We start from the raw sequence: 23,288 nt of genomic DNA on the forward strand, positions 1-23,288 counted from the left end.
GACTATTTTTATTTTTCAATGCGAAAGTATTACAATTGTTCCTTTAAACTGCTATTATTTAAAAAATCAACTGATGTGAACAGCTTTATATGTTTATGTAATAGAATTGAAACACACATGTAGAACAACTTAATACCTTGTTGTCCTTGAAATTAAGTAAGCACAAACATTTAAATGCAAAACTTACACAAAAACTTTCGTCTTCATATAATCGGCTGTCAATTGATAATAATCATTTGAATATTTCTTCAAAGCATTAAATCCATTTGCCGAGTACACTTGAATTGTCTCGATAACACCTGGGGCATAGTTTTCAATACTTGCAAGCACCACTGGCGTTTTCTCTTGAACATAGTCCCGTATATTGCTATATATAATTGCAGTTTTCTTTAGAGCTATGGTATATACATCCTTTGATAGCTCTGCGTATGGTTTAGAAACTTCAATAAATTGAGTGTAGTAAACGGGTACATTATTTTCCATCCAAATGTATCCACGAGCCGATGAGGACAGTGTCTTCTGCCATGCTTTCTGACTCTGCTCTAACAAACCTAGATCATTTAAAAGCTGACCTGTTGTGCTTTCTGAAAAAAAAAAAAAGTTTATTAAGATTAAGTAGAAAATATACAACATTAGTATTGTGGTCTACTTTTAAACATGATTTGCCTGAACAAGGAAAAGATCAAATATTCTCACTATACAAACCAATTTTAAGTAAATATATATTAGGATTCTAATCAATAATATAAAAAAGCCTACATAATTTGATTCCTAACACAAATTATTCTAATAAAGATATACTGTCAGCAAAATAAAAACAGTGAGAATTCTTTTATATTATAATATGCATAACAGGAGGATAAATAAAAGACTAATAAAACATATATTATTGCATTGCATAAGAAGCCAAGAAAAACAATAGACTAAGACCCATATTTAAAAAAAGACATAATATTATACTCAGGTGATGCCTTTAAACAAATACACGACTCAATCATTTTGGAACCTTAAAATTTTAATTAAATTTTATTGAAGCAAAGAAAATCACCTCATACATAATTAATACTAAATTAATTATGATTTAACACTTCTAGCAGATTTTTGACAATACCAATTTCACTGATGACAATTGCTGAAGAAAAATGCCAACTTGGCATCAAGCAGAAAAAATGTGTCAGTCCGATTAAAACAGTCGGTTAGTACTTAGAAGCATATAAATGGTTAACTATAATACTTTGTTGCGGCACTGATAGATAATATTCAAATCATGTAGGTCAATAGATTAATTAAATATCTTTTATTTACATAACAAAGTTACTATCACCGGTACTTGTATTCAGATAAACGTACAAATGATAGTGACTTTATATAATTATGTAAACAATATTATATTATGCATTTCTTTGATAGCACCAAGATTCCATATCTAGCTTCTTTTTCTTCTTAGTTGTTGTTCGGTAAGTACTTACTTGGGAAATTACCACCAACTCTTGACACATCATATGAGATGATACCTGCAATGCTGACCAACAGGAAGAAGCTGGCCCATATCCAAGGGAATCTTCTAGTATTTGTCATCCTGTCTAGAATATCCTACAAGAACAAACATAATACATATATGTAAAATAATAAAAAGTCATTTATTTTCTCAAAATTGATTCCTTTAGAATTCTTTTTGATGTTATTTCTTATACTACTAGATACTACTACCGCTTCGGAATCAAATGATGCTCTGAGAGAGAAGAAGCAGCGCAAGAAACTCTCCCAGCATTCTTTTTTTTTGCGCTCTTTTCAATAAAAATATACAATATTGTACAGTCATTTCTATCGCTATAAAATAATCACAATCTAGTCCCAGGCTGTCCAATCATTTAGATATTCAGCAGTGGAGTAATAGGATTTACGACAGAGGCATTTTTTTTAAAAAAAATTTAAATTTATTTATAGATAATGCCTGAACAGTGGCTGGGACTTTATAATAAAAGTTTACCCTTTAAGCTATTATGTATCTTATGAAGCCTACTAGAATTAGTTACAAGCAATCCCTTATTTCTAGTGTTATAATAATGAAAATAACTATTAAGAGCAAAAAGGTGACGATTTTTGTGAATGTATATTAAATTTTCATAAATGTATGACAATATGAAAATATCCAGACTACCGAACTTGCTCAGATTTTTAAGAATGAAGAAAGCTTGAACAAAAAAAAACTAATAGGACATCTGGTTTCTTACTGGGGTCTTCTGCTTTCTGGATCACCCAGTGTTCCCATCTGAGCTATTATAGTCTTGTGTAGTCGCAAAATTTACCTTAGCATTCTAATGTTATTGTAGCTGTTTCTCATTAAAACACGGATAAAACTATATTCTTTTAAATTGAAGACCAAAATCCCCTGTATACTAGACAGTAGAATTCAACAATTCACTCAACTCTTTGTTTAGAGTAAAATTACCATAATTTAAGTGGAGTACATAAAGCTGATAAACTGTAACAATTATAATTAAAAATAAGGGCAGGCATTTCAGATGGATAGCTTATGGATTGAGACTATCTCAATTCAGTTCAATATTAATGTAAGGTTCTCCCATTTAAACTTCACTTTGTGAACCTGTGTTTCAAGGTTACATTATATCATCAACAAATGGCAAATTATTGGTAAAAGACTGGCATCCTTGACCTGTTGGTATTGCAAATGTCAATTGGTAGCTTGTATTTTTTACTTTCCACCAGAAGAGCTATTTGCCAGTACAACCTCACTTCTATAAAAAATTGGATAGGGTAATATATATTTCTCTTCATAAGATCTCCTGTAGCTGATAGCTTACACTGGTGATACTCATAAATCATGATGAATCAAATGTTAAATAATAATAATATATATTTGCCAAGATAATTATTTCATTTGAAATTGTAATTGTATATTTTGCAATTTAAGCTAGACATCACAAATACACACATTTATCAAATATAATATCAGTTTAACTTTTGCTCTAATTCGACATAATTGCAACTAAGGAAAACTTATTCATAAATTACTGAAAATAAGTAACCTACCTATGGCAAAGGATATAACCGTTTGCTTTACAAAATTATCCAATCTATATTAGGAATACAGATGCCCCTTCTAAGAATTTATTATATGACAACTTACTGATCTGCGTCCCTACGTGCGCGTACTATTTAATGTGTCCAACTTGAACTTAAAATTAACAGTTAGGTGCTTCAACGAATGAATGTCACTTGTTATTTGTTGATACTTGTAAATCAAGTTTACACGTAAGGTTGTACGTAATTTTCATCTAAAGCAACGCCCAATGGAAAAACTCAATCAATAACATTGTAATGGTTATTAGAATAGTCACTCACCTTATTTAACAATCAAATAAAATATTTAAGTTAGTCTTAACTTTATGATCGTAGTTAAACAATTTTTTTGTCGATTTTAACACAATATTATTTAGTTCTAGAAACGCATAGTACAGCAAACTTGCGTCTCTTATCAAGTTGGACGAAAACTGACGAAGTGACGAGTGAGTAGTGACGTAGTAGGTACGTACGACGTACCCAATTCAAATTTCAATGATTACGGAACGCCGATGTCCAACTCAGCCGATGACAGCGAGTGTCAGCCACACTCGCTGTCATCGGCTCTATCGATCGATCGTAAATTACGCGTATGTCAAACTTTGACAAGCATAGTATGTCATGGACAGCTCACATCCCTATAGGCACGAACGTTTTTTTTAACTTCTAGATAGACAGTATTCTTACGATTCACTGCAGTAAAAGCTCTTTATTCGCCGGTATATTTTCCGTTAATACAGAAACCATGAATATGGAATGGTAAGAAATAATCAAATAAAAAAAACAATTATGTTGAAGTTTTTAACCATATTGATAAAATATTATCTTCGGCTTTACATTTTATTTGTCCATTTGACGACGCGTTTACAAAGGACATTTGGGTTGGATACCTAATGGAATCCTTTTTATTAATATTTATGTAGCGATTAGATCCGCGAATAGTGAAAACGCGAATGAAGGAAGCGAATAAGTTATCTAATACATCTAGATTATAATTGATTTAATATGCACATATTATTATATTCGGAATGCATATAGTATATAAACACACTAAAATCGTAAACATATACTTAATGACTGCATATTTAACGAATCATTTAAAAGTAAACATTCTTAAATGTCACCTGTTCTTGTTTACGTTAGATAGTGGCTTAACCAGAATAAGAATGTTATGATAATTAAATTTATTATTAATACGTTGTTGCAGTTCATGCAATGTATAAATATGCTATATTATAATACTTATACTAAAAAATTAAGTTACCCCAGGGAAAACATTTTAGATAGTACTTGTTTTGTATTTTTTTATTAATGGCATAAGAAGATAAACGTGGGTATCTGATGCTAATTGATTACCGCCACACATACTCCCCTTGCAAAACCAGAGAAAACACACGAGTGTTGCCAGTTTCTATATAGGTGTAAAGGCTTCTGTGTCGAACGACGTGTCGTGTCGTCAGGAAGTGGCATTCTATAGTTTTGTGTACATGGAAGAAACACCGTGAAAATAGAACTGTTAACGAAGTTGAAGGGTTGGAGCGATAGTACAATTAGACGGCAGGAATCTAGTCAACTCTTCCAACCGCTCCCTGTGTTAAATACTGTTATTTTTTTTTAAAATAATGGACGAGACGAGCACGGCGTTCAGCTGATGGTCATTGATTCGCCCCGCCCATTACAATGAGTATACAAATTCTGAGCGGCACTACAACTGCGCTCGCCACCTTGAGACATAAGATGTCAAGTCTCATTTGCCTAGTAATTTCACTAGCTACGGCACCCTTCAGACCGAAACACAGTAATGCTTACACATGACTGCTTCACGGCAAAAATAGGCGCCGTTGTGTTACCCATAATCTAGCTGGCATCCCGTGCAAAGCCTACCACGGGCAAATGGACACAGAATTAAGCGACACGTCTAAGCAACGTTAAGCTATCGAACTGTTCATAGACTATTAAATTACCTACTCATACTTCAAGCAGTTTTGAGTTACAAGCACTCAAATGGTTCGAGCTGATACAGGGTGCAACCCCTCGAACCAGCACGCATAAGCCTAGTAGTATTTTATTCATTATAACACTTTGTCCATAAATACTGTTATAATTCAAAATAAACAAAATATTAAATTTGAATTTGGAATCTGTCATTTTTATATAATTGTTCATGGAGTTTTCTCATTTTGGCGATAATACATTGTACAATATAATAAATGGAGTGGGGTGATAAAGAGAACCGAATCGCTGTGATTTCATTACACGAAGTACCTAGGTATGAAGCCAAATGCAATTTCTAAAACTAAAATAGATACAATGAGACCTCCTCTGTTTGTGACAGAAAAAGATCTGGCCGTACACGTAGAGTTCGTACGAAAAAGGTGGTCAAAGTAGTAACCGAAAGAATTCGATGAAAACCTGTCCGAAAGCAAATGATTTTATCGCGGGAGATGAAGATAACACCTAGAACCATATCGCGTATATTTTTTAAAGATGACTTAGGACTTGCAGTATATAAGAGACATACTGGTCATTTCTTAGCTGATAATTTAAAAAAGAATAGGGTGGTAAATACGAAACAACTACTGAACGGTACGCAAAGTGACATCACAGAAGAATTTTGATTACGGATGAGAATTTATTTACAATTGAGCAACACTTTAACAAACAAAATGACGGTCATTTTGTTCAAAGCTCTGACTGAGTTTTAACTACTACTTTTGTGAAAAAGATATCAAAACATCGGCACAAGTGTATCAAGCAACCATTTTTGAAAAGGTAGTGAAGCCCCTTAACAACACCATGTTCGATAACCAAGAATGGTCCTTCCAGCAAGACTCGGTGCCGGGTCATAAAGCTCGGTCTACACAGTATTTTTATTAATTGACATACAAATAGAAAGAGATTTGAAGATATCTTGTCTAAACCGCCGCCTTCTTCAAACAATTCCTAGAATTTCTTCGAACTTTTTCTCCTGGACTTCTACATTGCAATGGATCATAAAATCAACCACCTATTTTGCTTAGATATTTTATATTAGAATAAAGAGGATACAAAGTCGTTTTCTCTATCATCTAGCTTTCTCTCAAAGAAAAGCTAAAGAACTTTCTTCGTACAAAGAAAAGCAAACATATTACTATAATATACATAGCTTGAGCCAAAGAAGAGATTTGTTGGATTTGATGTTTCTATTTAAGAGAGTTAACAACATCCAGATTTAGTTTCCAAGATTAAATTTTATGTTCCCTTTCGATATCCCCGCAAAACAATAATACTTCATCAAAGACCTTTTCGAAAAACTGTTCTCGGCAATAACTCACCAATTTCCAGGATGTCTAAAATACTAAACGATAGTTGCAAACATTTGGATCCTTTCGGGGACTCACTCAAAATATTCCCTAGTAAAATTTTATTATGTGATATATTAAATAATTTGTAATATTAACAAAATATATTTAACTGATTTCAATTTTGCGAACTATTTCATTGTGATTTTTTTTCAAGTTAATACGTTTTTAAAATTATGTATAAGAACGTATATTTCTTACACCTACTACAAAGCTGTGGAATGAGCTTCCTTGTGCGGTGTTTCCGGGACGATACGATATGGGTACCTTCAAAAAAAGCGCGTATACCTTCCTTAAAGGCCGGCAACGCTCCTGTGATTCCTCTGGTGTTGCAAGAGATTGTGGGCGGCGGTGATCACTTAACAACAGGTGACCCGTACGCTCGTTTGTCCTCCTATTCCATAAAAAAAGAACTTCATTTGATTATACCATATATAAATATTTGTAAGCCTTATAATAATTGCATGCTGTATCTGCGTTAAAAGATAATGCATTCAGATTAAATATTGTATTGATCCTTGAATTACACAATTACATAAGATACATAATAGCTTTGAGGGTAAATGTATACACTTCTATAATAATATCCCAGCCACTGTTCAGGCATTATCTATAAATAAATTTAAATGTTTTATTAAAAAATGGCTCTGCCGTAAATCCTATTACTCCACTGCTGAATATCTAAATGATCGGACAGCCTGGGACTAGATTGTGATTATTTTATAGCGATAGAAAGGATTGTACAATATTGTATATTTTTATTGAAAAGAGCGCAAAAAAAGAATGGTGGGAGAGTTTCTTGCGCCGCTTCTTCTCTCTCAGAGCGCCATTTGTTTACGAAGCGGTAGTAGTATCTAGTAGTTATTAGAAATGACATCAAAAAGAATTCTAAAGGAATCAATTTTGAGAAAATAAATGCCTTTTATTAATGTAATTATCACTGGTGGATTGAATAAATAAATAAATACGTCTAAATTGAGTCTTTATCTGTCAGATAACCGATAAAAACAGGCTAGGTTTATACTCTAGTGTGCGTGACAAAATACTTCTTACATTCGCGATTTCTATGACACTTTGTGTTAGTGTGCGTTCATAGCTCAAAATAGAGGTTAATTCTAAACTCAAAACTCTTTTCGATGTTTTCACAGCTGTCATAGTCTATATAGACGTATAAATGATCTAAGCTATTTTTATATTTCGTTATGTAATAGGAGTTTGATTCGGAAGGAAATCCCTTAATATCCAAAATGCAATTCAACTTAGTTAATGTACATACATGAAACTGAAGTGGCAGTGGGCAGGGCACATAGTTCGACGGACAGATGGCCGTTGGGGCAGTAAAGTCCTCGAATGGCGACCACGTACCGGAAGACGCAGTGTTGGCAGGCCCCCCACATGACGGACCGACGATCTGGTCAAGATCGCCGGAATACGTTGGATGAGGGCAGCGCAGGACCGATCGTCGTGGAAATTTTTGGGGGAGGCCTTTGTCCAGCAGTGGACGTTTTCCGGCTGATGATGATGATGTATGTACATACCTGGCATATCTTATTTGCTTTCATAACTGTTTCATCTTTTTTCTTCCCTTTAAGCGTTTCACCACAAACCTCCTTGTAATGGGTAATCGTCAGTTTCAGGGTCTTGTGTTTCAAACGCGGGCTAACTTCATTCCAATTGGTATCTATATTATGCAAATGATAGTAAAAATTTAAAATTAACAATTTAAAGTTATTTCACGAGTGACTCATCTGATTAATTAAAATTCTTATTTTAAGGGTATAAATTCAAAATTGGTTGAAGCGGTATAGGCGTTGTTGGACTGCGTGATAATCTCCTCAATACCGGATGAAATTATTAAATTTTTATATCTATAAGGGGCGAGACGATCAGGACGTTCGGCTGATGGTAATTGATACGCCCTGGCCATTACAATGCATTGGAATGCCGTTAAGTTAACGTACTACATAGTTCAGTCTCAATAAACAAAAACACAAAATGCCTCTACATTACTGCTTAACGGCAGAAATAGGCGCCGTTGTGATAACCATAATCTAGCCGGCAACCTGTGCAAAGGAGCCTCCCACTGGTAAAGTAGTATAAGTAGTAATATGTGCAAAAGCGTCAAGGGCAAACTATGTTAGTGTCATATATTTTTTTTGGTATAAGTTTTAATATCCACATGAACCAAATAAATATTAAAATAAAAAAAAGTAGGTAAAGCACCATATTTTACTTGTTCATCAAATAAAATACTCAAGCATAATCAGATTAATTTTTTTTATATGGGGTAAACGGGCAAGAGGCTCTCGAGATGGGGAGTGGTGAGGCCACCGCCCATGGATATCTGAAACAACAGGTGCCAAGAGATGTGTTGCTGGCCTTTAAGGTTAATGCTCATTTCTTGAAGGTCCCTAAGTCATATCAGTACGGAGAGTTAGAGTTATAATTTGAAGCTAAACAACTATAAATAAAATATTTACCTATAAATTCGATTAGGGTTGCACTCTGCTTGCTACACCTCTGGAAGAGCTGTCTCCAGGTGGCGTTGCAGGAGTCGTCTCGGGCCAGACAGTCCACCAGACTTTGAACGATCACACCGTTGTACTGGTCCAGACTGGAGCCACTCAGGTACTGGTTCGGGAGCTTCTTCATCAGCTGATTGAAAGTCACTTGCAGCTTGTTACCACTTTTGCTAAAGTAAATATCCTGAAAGTTTGACAGAACACTGATATGGTCTGTAATCTATTCTATGAGGTTATTATTAATGTTCTACTCTTGGTAATATTTCAAACCATCAACATAATAACTCCTAATACCAGTTTATACTTTTTTTTTAATGAAAATAAGGGACGAGACGAACAGGATGTTCAGCTGATGGTAATTGATACACCCTACCCATTAGTGCCGCTCAGGATTCTTGAAAAACCCAAAAATTCTGAGCGGCACTACAATTATTGAGCTCGTCACCTTGAGACGTAAGATGTTAAGTCTCATTTGCCCAGTAATTTCACTAGCTACGGCGCCCTTCAGACCGAGTCATAGTTTACACATTACTGCTTCACGGCAGAAAGATACACCGTTATGATACCCATAATCTAATCGGCTTCCTGTGCAAGGGAGCCTCCCACTGGTAAAGCATATTCGCAATGCAAACAATTCAATCAACACCCCCAGCACCAATCATATTATTATAATTTTCAGATATTATTTTTACTATAATATTATCTCTTTTAACATTTAATCCATGAAGTAAATAAAAATTACATTGTAATTCAAAATTCAAATTCAAATATTTTAATTCAAAATAGGATTTAAAATCACTTATTGAACGTCAAAAACTACCACCCATTCAAAAGAGACTGCCTCAGACCTGAGAAGAATGGGCGCAAGAATCTCAGCGGGCTTTTTTTTTTAAATATAAAATATGGATTAAAATGTAATATCGTACAATAAACATTTATAATTAAAGAGCCTGAGGGTGTTCGCTTTATTCCCAGTCCGTGGTGTCATTAAGAAAATAGTTTATGCTATAATAACCTTTCCCACACAAACGTTTATTAACAATTCTTTTAAATTTCATAACACATTTATTTTGTACATTTTCTGGGATCATATTGTAGAAGCATATACATAGCCCAACAAAAGACTTACTAACTCGACCCAACCGAGTAGTAGGCATAACAAGTTTATGTTTCTTCCTCTATTGTGTTTGTTTGTGCTCCGTAATTGTATATTGTAGGGTTTTTTTGGTATGGCTTTATGTTGGCCAACGTGAATGTACCGGTTATTGAATAATAATAATAAAATGAAACCACTGCAATATTTGCATGTCTGTCAAAACGAAACATGTGCCTAGTCTTAAATTTGTAACAGCGGTAGCTGAAATGTTTTCTTGCAAATAGAGAACTTTGACTCTAAAACAAAATGAGGTAGCGGGCGCGGAGTATTTAATGCTCATTGGTTATCAATCACAACATATCGTAAACAATCGCTATTGGCTACAGTAGATATTTCTTTTGTGGTATGTGACAGCGGTCGCCCTTTTTTGTGTAATGGTCGATTTTTTAAACCGTTTATATTCTTGGAGGTATAAAATTTAAATGTCCCTAATAAAAAAGGATGGTAGTTAATTATGTACAAGCATCTGTTGAGTTTAAAAAAGATCTAAAATACTTTCTCTTAAGAATTGGTAAACTGCAATCAAACTTAGCAGTGGTCTACCGAAAGTGTAGAAAGTGGTGTACAAAATATGTACAATATATCCTGGTAAGGAAGATGGGACACAGACTATTTTAATTATTGCATTGTCATCGGTCCTTTATAAGTGTGCAAAGTTTAAAAATAATCCAAAATTTGGCGGGGATCGAAAATGACACTAAACTTTCCCTTACCAACAAACAAAAACAGGTATTAGAGAGGCGCAACAGATTTTTCACACCTAGAAATGAGGGCAGATTGAACTCAACATGCCTTGGTTTTGTCACGGACGAGTAAAAAAAGAAGGACTCCGCGCCGTGATATTAGCAAGTGAAGCACCGTTATGCTAGTGTGTGTGCGGTTACGGGGGATACTAGTTACACAATTGTTTCTCCCTTAAATAATCATATATGGCCACAAATACTTATATAGTGTCGTTTTTACATTTTTTCACAACGCACGACGGCATTTTTAAAATATTTTATTGAGAAGCAAACTGATCTGTCACAGACGATGACAATTCTCATAATGGCCGCCTATCGGCCTGTAGTAGTGTAAGTGTGTGCGTGGGGCTATGTATTTACACGTTAATCGGCTTGTTTTGGTGCTACACTGTTATGTAAGGTGACACGGAGTCATTATTTTACTAGACCGTGGGTTTTGTACGTATAGTGTATATTTACCTTATATTTGACTAATTGGTTCATTAGGTCACTAGACAATTCCTTGGACAGGCCTCCTCGCTTGCTGTTCACTAAGTCGAACATCGCAAAGAGCTGGTCCTGGGTTACCTTGGCGTCACCCATGCTCACGTGCCTATCTAGAAGCTTCGACAGATATCTGATAACGTACTTGGTGTAGTTCTTCAGCTCTATTATTGGTAGGAATATTTCTTGCCAAACTAGAACAAAATCAATACAAATTGGTTTTATCTCCTACACATTCAAAAATTATCGAACAAGTGTAATACCAGTGGGAGGCTCCTTTGCACAGGAAGCCGGCTAGATTATGGGTACCACAACGGCGCCTATTTCTGCCGTGAAGCAGTAATGTGTAAGCATTGCTGTGTTTCGGTCTGTAGGGCGCCGTAGCTAGTAAAATTACTGGGCAAATGAGGCTTAACATCTTATGTCTCAAAGTGACGAGCCGATTGTAGTGCCGCTCAGAATTTTTGTTTTTTGAGAATCCTGAGCAGCACTGCATTGTAATGCGCATGGCGTATCAATTACCATCAGCTGAACGTCCTGCTCGTCTCGTCTCTTATTATCATAAAAAAAAACATAAAAAAAATAATAGAAAAAAAAATGGTCAAGCGTGGGTTGAACTCACACAAAAAGCATTCCGTACCATAACGTTGTATAATATATTATGTTATTTAAAACTAGTTTTGTGAAAGATTAAAATTTAATTGCATGGCCCACCATTTTGGACTACCCATCTGGGCTTTTCTTCTATACTAGTTGACCCGGCAAACGTTTCTTTGCCATATAAATTAATTTTAGAGTTAGACCGTTTCTTGTACATTGCAACAATACTTTATGTTTCTAAAATAATCGTTAGCCTAAGTTACTCCTTATTACATCAGCTACCTGCCAATAAAAGTCCCGTCAAAATCGGTCCAGCCATTTCAGAGATTAGCCGGAACAAACAGACAGACAAAAATTGTAAAAAAAAATGATATTTTGGTGTATTTAGCTTATATATATTCATATATATGTAGTACGGTTATTTCACTATAACAAACAGACACTCCAATTTTATTTATATATATATAGATTTTTCTTGTCGGAAATAATAAATAGGAGAATACAGCCTTACATTATCTCTAAACTTATCATTGAATATTTTATTTGGGACATAAAACAAATACATACTGAATAACTTTACATTTACAAACACATCATGTAGTTATTATTTCCATGCATTGATATACAAGAATGAAAACAAGACTCTAATTAAGAATACATTAATACAAATATTTTATTTTGTCTCAAAAGGAAACGCATTATACAAAAAAGCCATGTACAAGTTACTACATACTCATAATACCTACTACACAACATTATACATCACAACCTTTAGATACAAACATTAAGAAGAAGCCTACATACTTAAGTTTGGTAAGTGCATCTAGACAAGTAGGTACGAAGTTTTTATTGCTAGGACTTCTTAAAGAAACTAGGCACATACAGACAGTAGGTTTTATGTTAAACAGACATAAAAGCTGGTGCCTTTCCAGAAAACTGATATTTTGCTGGAGTGGTAGATATGTAGTTTACATTATGACAACAATCTACTGGCTGAGCTCTAACTCCTAACTAAGTTTCCCTGTGTTTAGGATATTAGTACTCCCCGTGTATCGGTCTGTTATTCCATAGTTCAATAATGTGTCTGTATGTCTGACTATTATAATCCACAATATGAGTAGTAGTTTAATAATTTTTGAGAGAAAAAATAACTAAGTAATTAGGTAAAGAGTACTAATCAAGAGATATACATAGAAACATTGCTTACAATGTTATGAATTACGAATAGTATAGATATATATACTTAATACAATGAATAGGTACTAAATTTAATAAAATGTTATTAAATTAAGTATTCTCAGCGTCAGCGGAGACTTTCTGTATACCTTTATCTTAATGGAGATCAAGTTTTTTACATTCATACTGCTTCAATAAGCATTTAATTGCTGATTTATAATGAATCAATCTTAAATCATTACTACGTCTAGATATAATAATCAGGTCCGGCCACACATGGAGTATTGCTGTCATCTCTGGTCTGGCGCACCCCAGTATCAGCTCGATCCATTTGACCGCGTGGAACGTAGAGCAGCTCGAATTGTGGGGGATCCAGTGCTCTGTGAACGGCTGGATCACTTAGCGTTGCGTAGAGAAGTCGCTTCATTGTGTGTTTTCTACCGCATTTATCACTGGGAGTGTTCCGAAGAGCTGTTTAACCTGATTCCTGCCGCCGAATTCCACCTTCGCACGACACGCCACAAGTTAGGATATCATCCTCACCATCTGGATGTGTGGCGGTCCTCCACAGTGCGGTTTACAAGGAGCTTTCTTCCACGTACTACTAAGCTGTGAAATGAACTTCCTTGTGCGGTGTTTCCGGGACAATACGACATGGGTACTTTCAAAAAAAGCGCGTTCACCTTCCTTAAAGGTCGGCAACGCTCCTATGATTCCTCTGGTGTTGCAAGAGATTGTGGGCGGCGGTGATCACTTAACAACAGGTGACCCGTACGCTCATTTGTCCTCCTATTCCATAAAAAAAAGATAGACTATGACAGGTGTGAATACGTCGAAAAATATTGAGTTTAGATTTAACCTCTATTTTAGGCATTGCATGCACACTAACACAAAGTGTCATACAAATCGCGAGTGTAAGACGTAGCTTGTCACACACACTAAAATATTAAACCTGGCCTGTTTTTATCGATTGTCTTACACCAGGAAACTATCTAGACGTATAAATTATCTACGGAATAATGGTAAGCAAAGTTAATGCTGTATAAGACGAAATATATAGAAGATACATACCGTCTAAGTCGCTATAAAGACAGCAGGTGGACACTCAGAATCACGCAATGGAAGGGACCTAAAGGACTCTACCCACTACAACGTATCATACCATGACCGTGCTATGAACGTGTCAGGCAAAAAAATATTCTCTGTATTAAAAAGTATGAGACCATGCCCACTAGCCCGTTCCGTTACCGACCAGCACCGTAGCATGTCATGCACGGAGCGGCAAGTATTGACGGCGAGAATATTTTGCCGGTGGCGATACGCTCTGTGCATGACACGCGACGTTGCCACACCGGTTCGCGCAGGCGGCGAAATGGTGAGCACCCGCGTTATAACCGCGTAAGATGGCCGTTATAAACGCGTTGCCAATCAGGTGAATTACTACAAACGCGACAACAGCGCACAGGGTCCGCTCGGATATGGCACTCGGATGATACGGAGATGATATGCGGACCCTTCCGTCGCTAAAATCGTTACGCACGGGCTTGTCACGTGGAAGATAATGAGATGATATGCTGACGCTCCGGTCATTAAAGCCGATACATACGACTTTGATACGTAATTGATACGCTCTAGTGGGCGTAGTAGAGCGTATCGTGTTGCTTGTAGTGTCTGATACGTTCATAGCACGGTCATGGTATGATACGTTGTAGTGGGTAGAGTCCTTAAAGGAAAACGACGAGTAGGCAGACCGAAAACTAGGTGGGCTGATGAAGTAATGGAAATAGCCGGGAACGACTGGCAAATAACGGGTAAAGACAGAGACGCGTGGAAGGAAAAGTTGGAGGAGGCCTTCACCCGAGGAGGGGTTCATGTCCAAATAAGTAACACGTACTAACATCTAGATATTAAGAAAAATATAAACTAACACTAAATAACAACATTTGAAATGTACATATATTAAGGATGTGAAATAAAAAAGGCTTTATAATTATTATTATTACAAACCGTCTCATGCACTTCATATAAAACTATTTTATGTAAGTATAATATTTCGTATCACTTGACACAATACTGTACAGGTGGTGCGACCAACTGATACTCGAGATAAAGGTTAGGAGATATCAGTGACCTTCTAAAAGGTGTCAGGTTGATGTATTATGCGAGGAGAAATATATCACACAGCCCAAATGGCAGCCGTTGCTTGATGCACTAAATTTATTTACATTGTTAAATCAATACAGTTGTTCTAATTGGTTATTTATTTAAATTAGAGGTCGTTATGAACAATAAGTGTAAACTATAACTTATAATCTTAGTACATATAAATTACGTGAAACGTTGTTTGTCCGCGATGGACTCCCTAAACTAATGAACGGATTTTAATTAATTACTTCATGGAATGCTGTTTGGTCCAACTTGAGAGATAGTTTTTATTTCGATTTTGGACGCATACTTATTTTTATTTTCAATATTTTCTATGAGATAATTTAGTGACGCACGGTTTGACAGTTCCGCTGTGAAACAATTTCATTATAACAACAGTTAGCATTTTTTACGAAATAATTCTTGATGTTTTGAAATATTATTGGCAAAATTCGTATAAAACAGTATTTTTTTTGGATCTACAGAACGTCTGTCGGGTCAGCTAGTTATAAATAAAATGTTTGCATAATTTGCACCTTTATTTATTTACAGTGTGTGTGGTTATAATGCATAAATGATACTGATCACCGCCGCACCACGGACAAGCTACTGAATAGATTTGAATAAATTTAAGCCTTTTTCTAAAAAAAAAATAAAGATATATATTACAGTATTAGAAACAAGGATTTTATAAGCACTACGTCACAGTAGACGCGTTACTACTGTTACTACGTGCTCAGTCATGTGTGTACCCGGACGAAGTCACGGGAATCAGTAAGTCTAAAAATTAACAGCTTTTATGACTTACCTATAAAATATATTTATAATTTTTAAATTCAATACATTGAAACGTTTGAGTATTTATGTTGCATCACTTCGCATAGATTGTATAAAACTTAATATTAAAATGCAGATTCAGAATCGATAGACGCATAATATAAAATCTATACGCTAAAAAATCTTAAACTAGAGGTCCGATATAAGGCGGTCGTTAGACTGGCATGATTGATTTTATATTTTTATCTACACCCATGCTTTAAATCCTCTATTAAAGATGCTGAAACACTTAGCTTATTGCCGACATTAAAACACCCAATGTTCTAATAACCATTACATCATCCAAACGAGTGTTGTAATGTTGTACTGAATTTCATAACAACACTCCTAGAGCCATTCTTATTGCTCGATGCGTGGTATCTGTATGAATTTCAAAAAAAGAACATTTACGTTTACGCGCGTTCCACACTACCAGAACCCGCCATTTTTCTTCGATATTTTTATTGTTTTGTTTACAAAAAATGAGCGATTCAGTTTAAACGCTGCAAAAGAATATTATAATCGAGTGAATTTTAATTATTGCTCTAAACAAAACGTAAACTACTACTAAAATAAATAATTGTTTCATTAATACTTAGTTTATTTGTACATAATCAGTAATGGATGATATTAGGTTACTACTAGGACTGGTGTTTTAATGTTAGCAGTAAGCTAACTGTTTCAGAATCTTTTAGAGGATTCATATTTTGGGTGTAGTTAAAGTCTTGTGCAAACTGTTGATAATTAGGTATTAAAACACTCATGTGATACTATTATAAATACACATTCGTGTTTTAATACCCCTTATTACACAACAGTTGCATAAATAACTAATGCAATATCTTACTGATGTATTATTTAGGCCCCCCACAAGATGGACCGATGATCTTGTCAAGATCGCCGGAATACGTTGGATTTTATTGGAGGTACACTTTATGGGTTGGGTGAGGGCAGCGCAGGACCGATCGTCGTGGAGATTTTTGGGGGAGGCCTTTATCTATAGTACCTAATTAAGTTTAAGTGTCTATTTATATATTATCCCAACCTCTTGTTTAAATTTATCCAAAATTTTGGATTGAATCTAATCAGTTTTATTTGCATTTCACTCGGACATACGTCATACCAACAGTCCAAACGACAAATATACATAAATTATATTATAAAGTTCTTTTTTGGATTCAGTAATGTTTATTTACACAGCAAGTATTCTTTAATAAATATATACTTCCTACATACACGGACGAGTAAAATAAGAAGGACTCCGTGTCACCTTACATAACAGTGAGGCACCAAAACAAGCCGGTAAACGTGTAAATACATAGCCCCACGCATACACTTACACTAATACAAGCCGACCGGCCGCCATTATGAGATTTGCCATCGTCTGTGACAGATAAGTTTGCGTCGCAATAAAATATTTTGAAAATGCCGTCATGCGTAGTGAAATAGTGTAAAAACAATACTATAAAATGATTTGAGGATATATCTTATATCTTTAAACGAGCAATTCTTATATATATATGTATATATATAATCGGAATCTCCGAAACGGCTCCAACGATTTTTATTAAATTTTGTATACAGGGGATTTCGGGGGCGATAAATCGATCTAGCTAAGTTTCAACTTCAAAAAAATGTGCTTTTATCTGTGTTTTAATGAGAAACAGCTGCAATAACATTATAATACAAAGGTAAATTTCGCCAATATACACAAGACTAATAGCTCAGATGGGAAATTGGGTGATAAGGAAAGCAGAAGACCCCGGTTCGAATCCAGAAGTCCTATTAGTTTTTTTTTTTGTCGAAGTTTTGTACATTCTTAAAAATCCGAGCAAGGCTCGGTCGTCCGGATATTGATTATTTAAGGGAGAAAAAATTGTGTATCTGGTATACCCCGTAACCGTACACACACTAGCATAAAAGTGCTTCAATTGCTAATATCACGGCGCGGAGTCCTTATTTTTTACTAGTTCGTGACTACATACAGTTTTTAGTTCGTTACGATTTTGGGTATAGACTACAAAATAGGAGGAAAAACACACAGAGACACTTCTTGTAATACGGGCCTTAGTGCAATTATGATTTGAACATGTTTACGCGGATTATTGTTTGGCTGCCAAACAATGATAAGGTTGCAGTATATTCCGCAGAATATCATACGTTACGCTTCGAAAGTGCTGACCTTTCTCTTTTACGTTATTTTTAAAGCCAAACATTCACTTATGTAAAGACCATGAAACAGGTTGCTCATTACTAAATAAATCGCACATTTGTGTTTCGGTCTGAAGGCCGCCGTAGCTAGTCAAATTAAAATGCATTTATTTTCTGGAAAATCGATTCCTTTCGAATTCTTTTTGATGTGATTTCTAATATACTAGATACTAACACCGCTTCGGAAACAAATGGAGCTCTTAGAGAGGAAAAGCGGCGCAAGAAACTCTCCCAGCATTCTTTATTTTAATTAATGGGCAAATGAGACTTAACATCCTATGTATCAAGGTGACGAGCGCAATTGTAGGAGATTTTTTGAGTTTTTCAAGAATCCTGAGCGCCACTGCATTAAAATGGGCAGGGCGTATCAATTGAACCATCAGCTGAACGTCCTGCTCGTCTCGCCCCTTATTGTCATAAAAAAAGAATACTCGAGCTAATTTTACTCAAATGTGAATCAATTTTAAACTGCCTTTAGACGTGATAACGGCTTATAAATGGATTGACGCCGGCGTCGAGCGTGCAAGCGAGAGCGGGGAACAAGCGATAGAGAGGCACGATAGGCGAAATATGTGTTTAAATTTGAGTAAAAATAATATCTGAATTAACGAATGCAAATAAATGTCAATTCATCGGAATAATTGTAATTTCCAATTAGCTCCTTCTATGTATTATACAAAATATTGATAATTCAGTGATAATAATTCAATTCAACTCATAAAAGTACTCAATATTTCATCAATGATTTCTTATGACGTTACCACGTAAAATGGTAATGGACGGTAGTCCGAAAACCAACTATACAGACTACTAATTTTTTTATAAGAAACAGTGACAGGACGAGCAACATATGAGACAAGACGACATTGCAGTGCCGCTAAGAATTCTTGAAATACAGTGACATATGAACATTGTAATGATCTATTTTACAGAAGCACTAGCTTTTATGCGTGACTTCGTCCGCGTGGAATAGTTACTTTGGGAAGCATTTTCATTTTTTCGGATTCTTTGCAAATAATACACATACAAACTGCTCTTTCCGCTGCTTGCGAAGCTCTTCTATGAAGCAGCGGATATCCCTTGTGATTGTGGACAGTCTCTTTAATAGTTACAAGACTCGAGTTCGCCTTTTAGCCACTTACTGAGCTTTATAGCCTCAGTAAGCAAAAAGGCGTTATCAGTATTACGCAAGATATCGAAGTGAAACATTATTACAAAAATAGGCAAATGCGCTATTTTTTTTTGTAAATGTAATTTCTAATAGCTATTTTCTATTAAAAAAAATTGGTATGCAAAATATAATACCTGTCATTAAAAAATGCTCGTTGTACACATTGACTTTTATCAATGGAAAAGGAGGACAAACGAGCGTACGAGACACCTGGAGTTAAGTGATCACCGCCGCCCACATTCTCTTTGCATACTAAGACCTTGCTCAGACTTTACTTAAGTACGTTAAACTTAACGGAATGTAAATGATTTGAGTTTTCTTTAGTGTTAATTACGACAATATTTGTCTTTCAACAAATCGACACGTGTTTCGCCTCTACACGAGGCATCCTAAGGATGTGGCGTCTCGCTAAAATCTGGCACGGGACTGTTGAAAGACAAATATTGGCGGAATTAACACTAAAGAAAACTCAAATCATTTATATAATTATTGATTTCCGCAAAGTAACGCCTACTTCAATAAATTTTCTTAACGGACTGAGATAAAACGCGAGGTTGACTTTTGCATTGGGATCTCTTAGCTTAAGCTGTCAAATGACTATAAAAACAAAATCAAACATTATTCTAGGGTAACACTCAGCTAAGTTTTACGTAAGTAAAGTATGAGCAAACTCGAAGTACGTTCTATTATAGATCTCAGCCTATGATTGTAAATTTTTGGTTGAGTTTTATGCACATATCACTCACACATTGACTTATTTTTATTTCGTATAGGGCTTGCAGCAGTTATTTTCACAGCATCATGACGTACGGTATTTTACTATGGGGTCATGCTGCTGACATTGATATAGTGTTTGCTCTGCAAAAGAGAGCTGTTCGTGCTATATATCAGCTTGGTTATAGACCGTCTCTCATAGAAAAATTTAAAGAAATAAATATTATGACTGTTCATTGGAAAATTTAATATATGTTCACGAAAATCGTCACCTTTTTGCTCTTAATAGTGATTTTCATTATTATAACACTAGAAATAAGGGATTGCTTGTAACTAATTCCAGTAGGCTTCATACGATACATAATAGCTTTAAGGACTTTACTGTTATTATTTGGCTATTGTACACCCCCTCAAATTGTGAAGTTTCTTTTCCATACATATTTAAATTAAAGAGTACATAGTGGTCTATTTTGTCAGAGTGTATGAAAACCTTTGTGTAAGGCTCAACCCACATTTAAATCTTTCCAGCTCTGATATAATTTACACCTTGAATTTACTATCATCCCTGGTAAATATTTCTATCTTCTATTTCTATATTCTGTTAAAAAGACGTGGGAAATTAAGGAAATATAATATTATGCTTTACTCACCTTTAATGCCAACAGCAAAGTTTTCATGTCCGCCTTGACCCAATGCCCACAACAAAGAGAGACCAATTGGTGGACGATTTTGATAGGAATTCATTAGACTCATACTCTTCTGAATAGACACAATGCAAAATTCGGGATTCTCTAAAGCCAGCATTTGTAACAATATCCTGTGTCCATTTACAGATTGACCTATAAAAGCCATTACTATTTAAAATAACAGTAAAATCTATTAAAAGAAAACAAAATACAACTCAAAATAATGATAGGCAAGTAGTAAGAATGATTATGTATGGTAATTTTTGATGAGTTTTATCTTTGTAGGATTTTAACACTAATAAATTAAGATCTGGCAACAAAAACGACCTGCCATGATGTTATGCTAGAACAGGAGAACAACAGAACAGTGAATACATTGATGATGGCAGACACCGTAATGCAGCCCCATAAACATACCCCAAAGTGGTTGTTTGAAAGTATTCGTTCAACCACACATTCCTATGATACGATGATTGTCTCATCGTATCATAGGAACTTCAGCTGATAATAATAGATATGTCTTATCCCCTATTGTCATAAAAAAAATGTAATGGGTAGTTCATCATCATCATCATCAGCCGAAAGACGTCCATTGCTGGACAAAGGCCTCCCCCAAAGATTTCCATGACGATTGGTCTTGCACTGCCCTCATCCAACTCATACAGTTTACCTCCAATAAAATGACACTGTTCATGGCTGACTGATTTTGTTCCAAATGCAGTGTCATTCACTTACCTCTACTCATATCATTGGCTAAAGCTGTCAGTGTTACATCAAAAAACAACTGAGCATTTGCTTTGCCTGCATCTTTGAGAACTTGTGCAATGCTACTCTTGATTTCAGGTGGCTTAATTGCACTGACTGGGTATGTGGCTTCCTGATTAGAAAATGTTGGGTCCTCCACATCAAATGGAATTTTAGAGTTCAAATGGCTAGCTAATTCTTTAAGCCAAACCAGAGGTGCGTTGGAAAATCTTAGTTTGTTTGTTGTTATTATATTTGCTAATTCTATTGGATCAATCTGTAACAATAAATAATTAATTGGAATAATTTTAATATTTAATTATAGAACACAATTACATTTTTTAAACATTAATTTCTTTTTGGACACAGGCCCACTCTATCATAGTTATTCGGAACAGAGTTAAGAAAGAATGTCGCTTAAACATATATTTCAAAAATAATTATCACATGGTCTAAATCAATTGAGAATTTGCATGGACAAGTCTAAAGTTTGCAATCACTGATAAATTAGTCTGTAATGAGCTTTTTAACCTGATATGATGTCATTTTGAGTTTTTTGTACATATATTCTGGGATTATGTTCTAAAAGCATATAATATACAATGCCCAACAAAAAAATAGGCTAACTTAAGCAAGTAGTAAGCATAACAAATTTATGTTTAAAAATTTATTGAAGTAGGTGTTACTTTGCGAAAATCCATAATTATCCAAATGTTTTGAGTTTTCTTTAGTGTTAATTTCGCCAATATTTGTCTTTAAACAATTCAACACGTGTTTCGCCTCTAGACGAGACGAGAGTCTTGTGCCAGAGTTAGGCGAGTCAACATATCCTGAGGATGCCTCGTGTAGAGGCGAAACACGTGTTGAATTGTTTAAAGGCAAATATTAGCGGAATTAACACTAAAGAAAACTCAAAGCATTTGGAAATTTATATTTTTTTCTGGTGTTAAAATTATGATTAACACAGTTTCTAGCAAATTTTCTAATGTACATGTACATAACATTATCAAGAATAGATTGAGATGCATATACTAAGAAGGAAAGTATATGGCTACAATGTCAGAATTCTCTCAGATAGTGTTAACCTGCTCTTAAGAACAACACCTTCACATCAGTGCTAAGTTGTGAGTGTCATCAATCCCTGGAACAAGTTGCCTCTGACAACTGGGTGACTCTATAATGTATTAAGGGATACAGTGGGTGATTGGGTATAAATGATCCAGAGAACTTGCAAGGTGTCGCTCAGTACCTTAGGTGCATACCACTGTTCTACACCCAAATGCATTCATGGATATACCTCTCTTACCCACATACTACAGACTACCCAATCGGCAAACCACACAAGCTTCAAACAGTCGAGAGGAGTGATATTTGCACTGTATCCAAAATGGACATTTCAACTTATCAGCTTAAGCTGTCACTCTTTATTTTTGTGGGCACCCTGATGGGCAAGCACCTTTTCAGCCATGCAGAGGTTATCTGGTCAAAAATGATATGATGTGCATAGGAGGGCAAATAATAATATGGAGTAACCATCATAGTCCTTAAGTCATGACAATGTATATCTTGAAACAGTTTTGGTAAAATATCAATGACAGTAGGGACCACTACATATACAGGGTTATGGTTTAAGTCAACCTAAATCCTTTAGTGGCCGTTTTCAATAACCTATCTATCCTTAGTTTAACTTACTAGA

General features: G+C 35.2%; 1 protein-coding gene across 1 annotated transcript in view; it reads right to left on the reverse strand.

Moving 5' to 3' along the window:
• LOC126972069 (transmembrane protein 214) overlaps nt 1-23,288 on the reverse strand; it is a 29,869-nt gene that overhangs the window by 5,598 nt on the left and 983 nt on the right. Inside the window, exons 3-9 of the mRNA XM_050818645.1 lie at nt 21,584-21,869; nt 20,813-21,001; nt 11,306-11,523; nt 8,906-9,131; nt 7,964-8,106; nt 1,470-1,593; nt 188-584 (exon numbers count right to left, since the gene is read on the reverse strand). Coding sequence (XP_050674602.1) covers nt 188-584; nt 1,470-1,593; nt 7,964-8,106; nt 8,906-9,131; nt 11,306-11,523; nt 20,813-21,001; nt 21,584-21,869 — 1,583 coding nt within the window. The remainder of the gene's footprint in view (nt 1-187; nt 585-1,469; nt 1,594-7,963; nt 8,107-8,905; nt 9,132-11,305; nt 11,524-20,812; nt 21,002-21,583; nt 21,870-23,288) is intronic.

This window comes from Leptidea sinapis, chromosome 25 (assembly GCF_905404315.1).
Source record: "Leptidea sinapis chromosome 25, ilLepSina1.1, whole genome shotgun sequence".
Lineage (NCBI taxonomy): Eukaryota > Metazoa > Arthropoda > Insecta > Lepidoptera > Pieridae > Leptidea > Leptidea sinapis.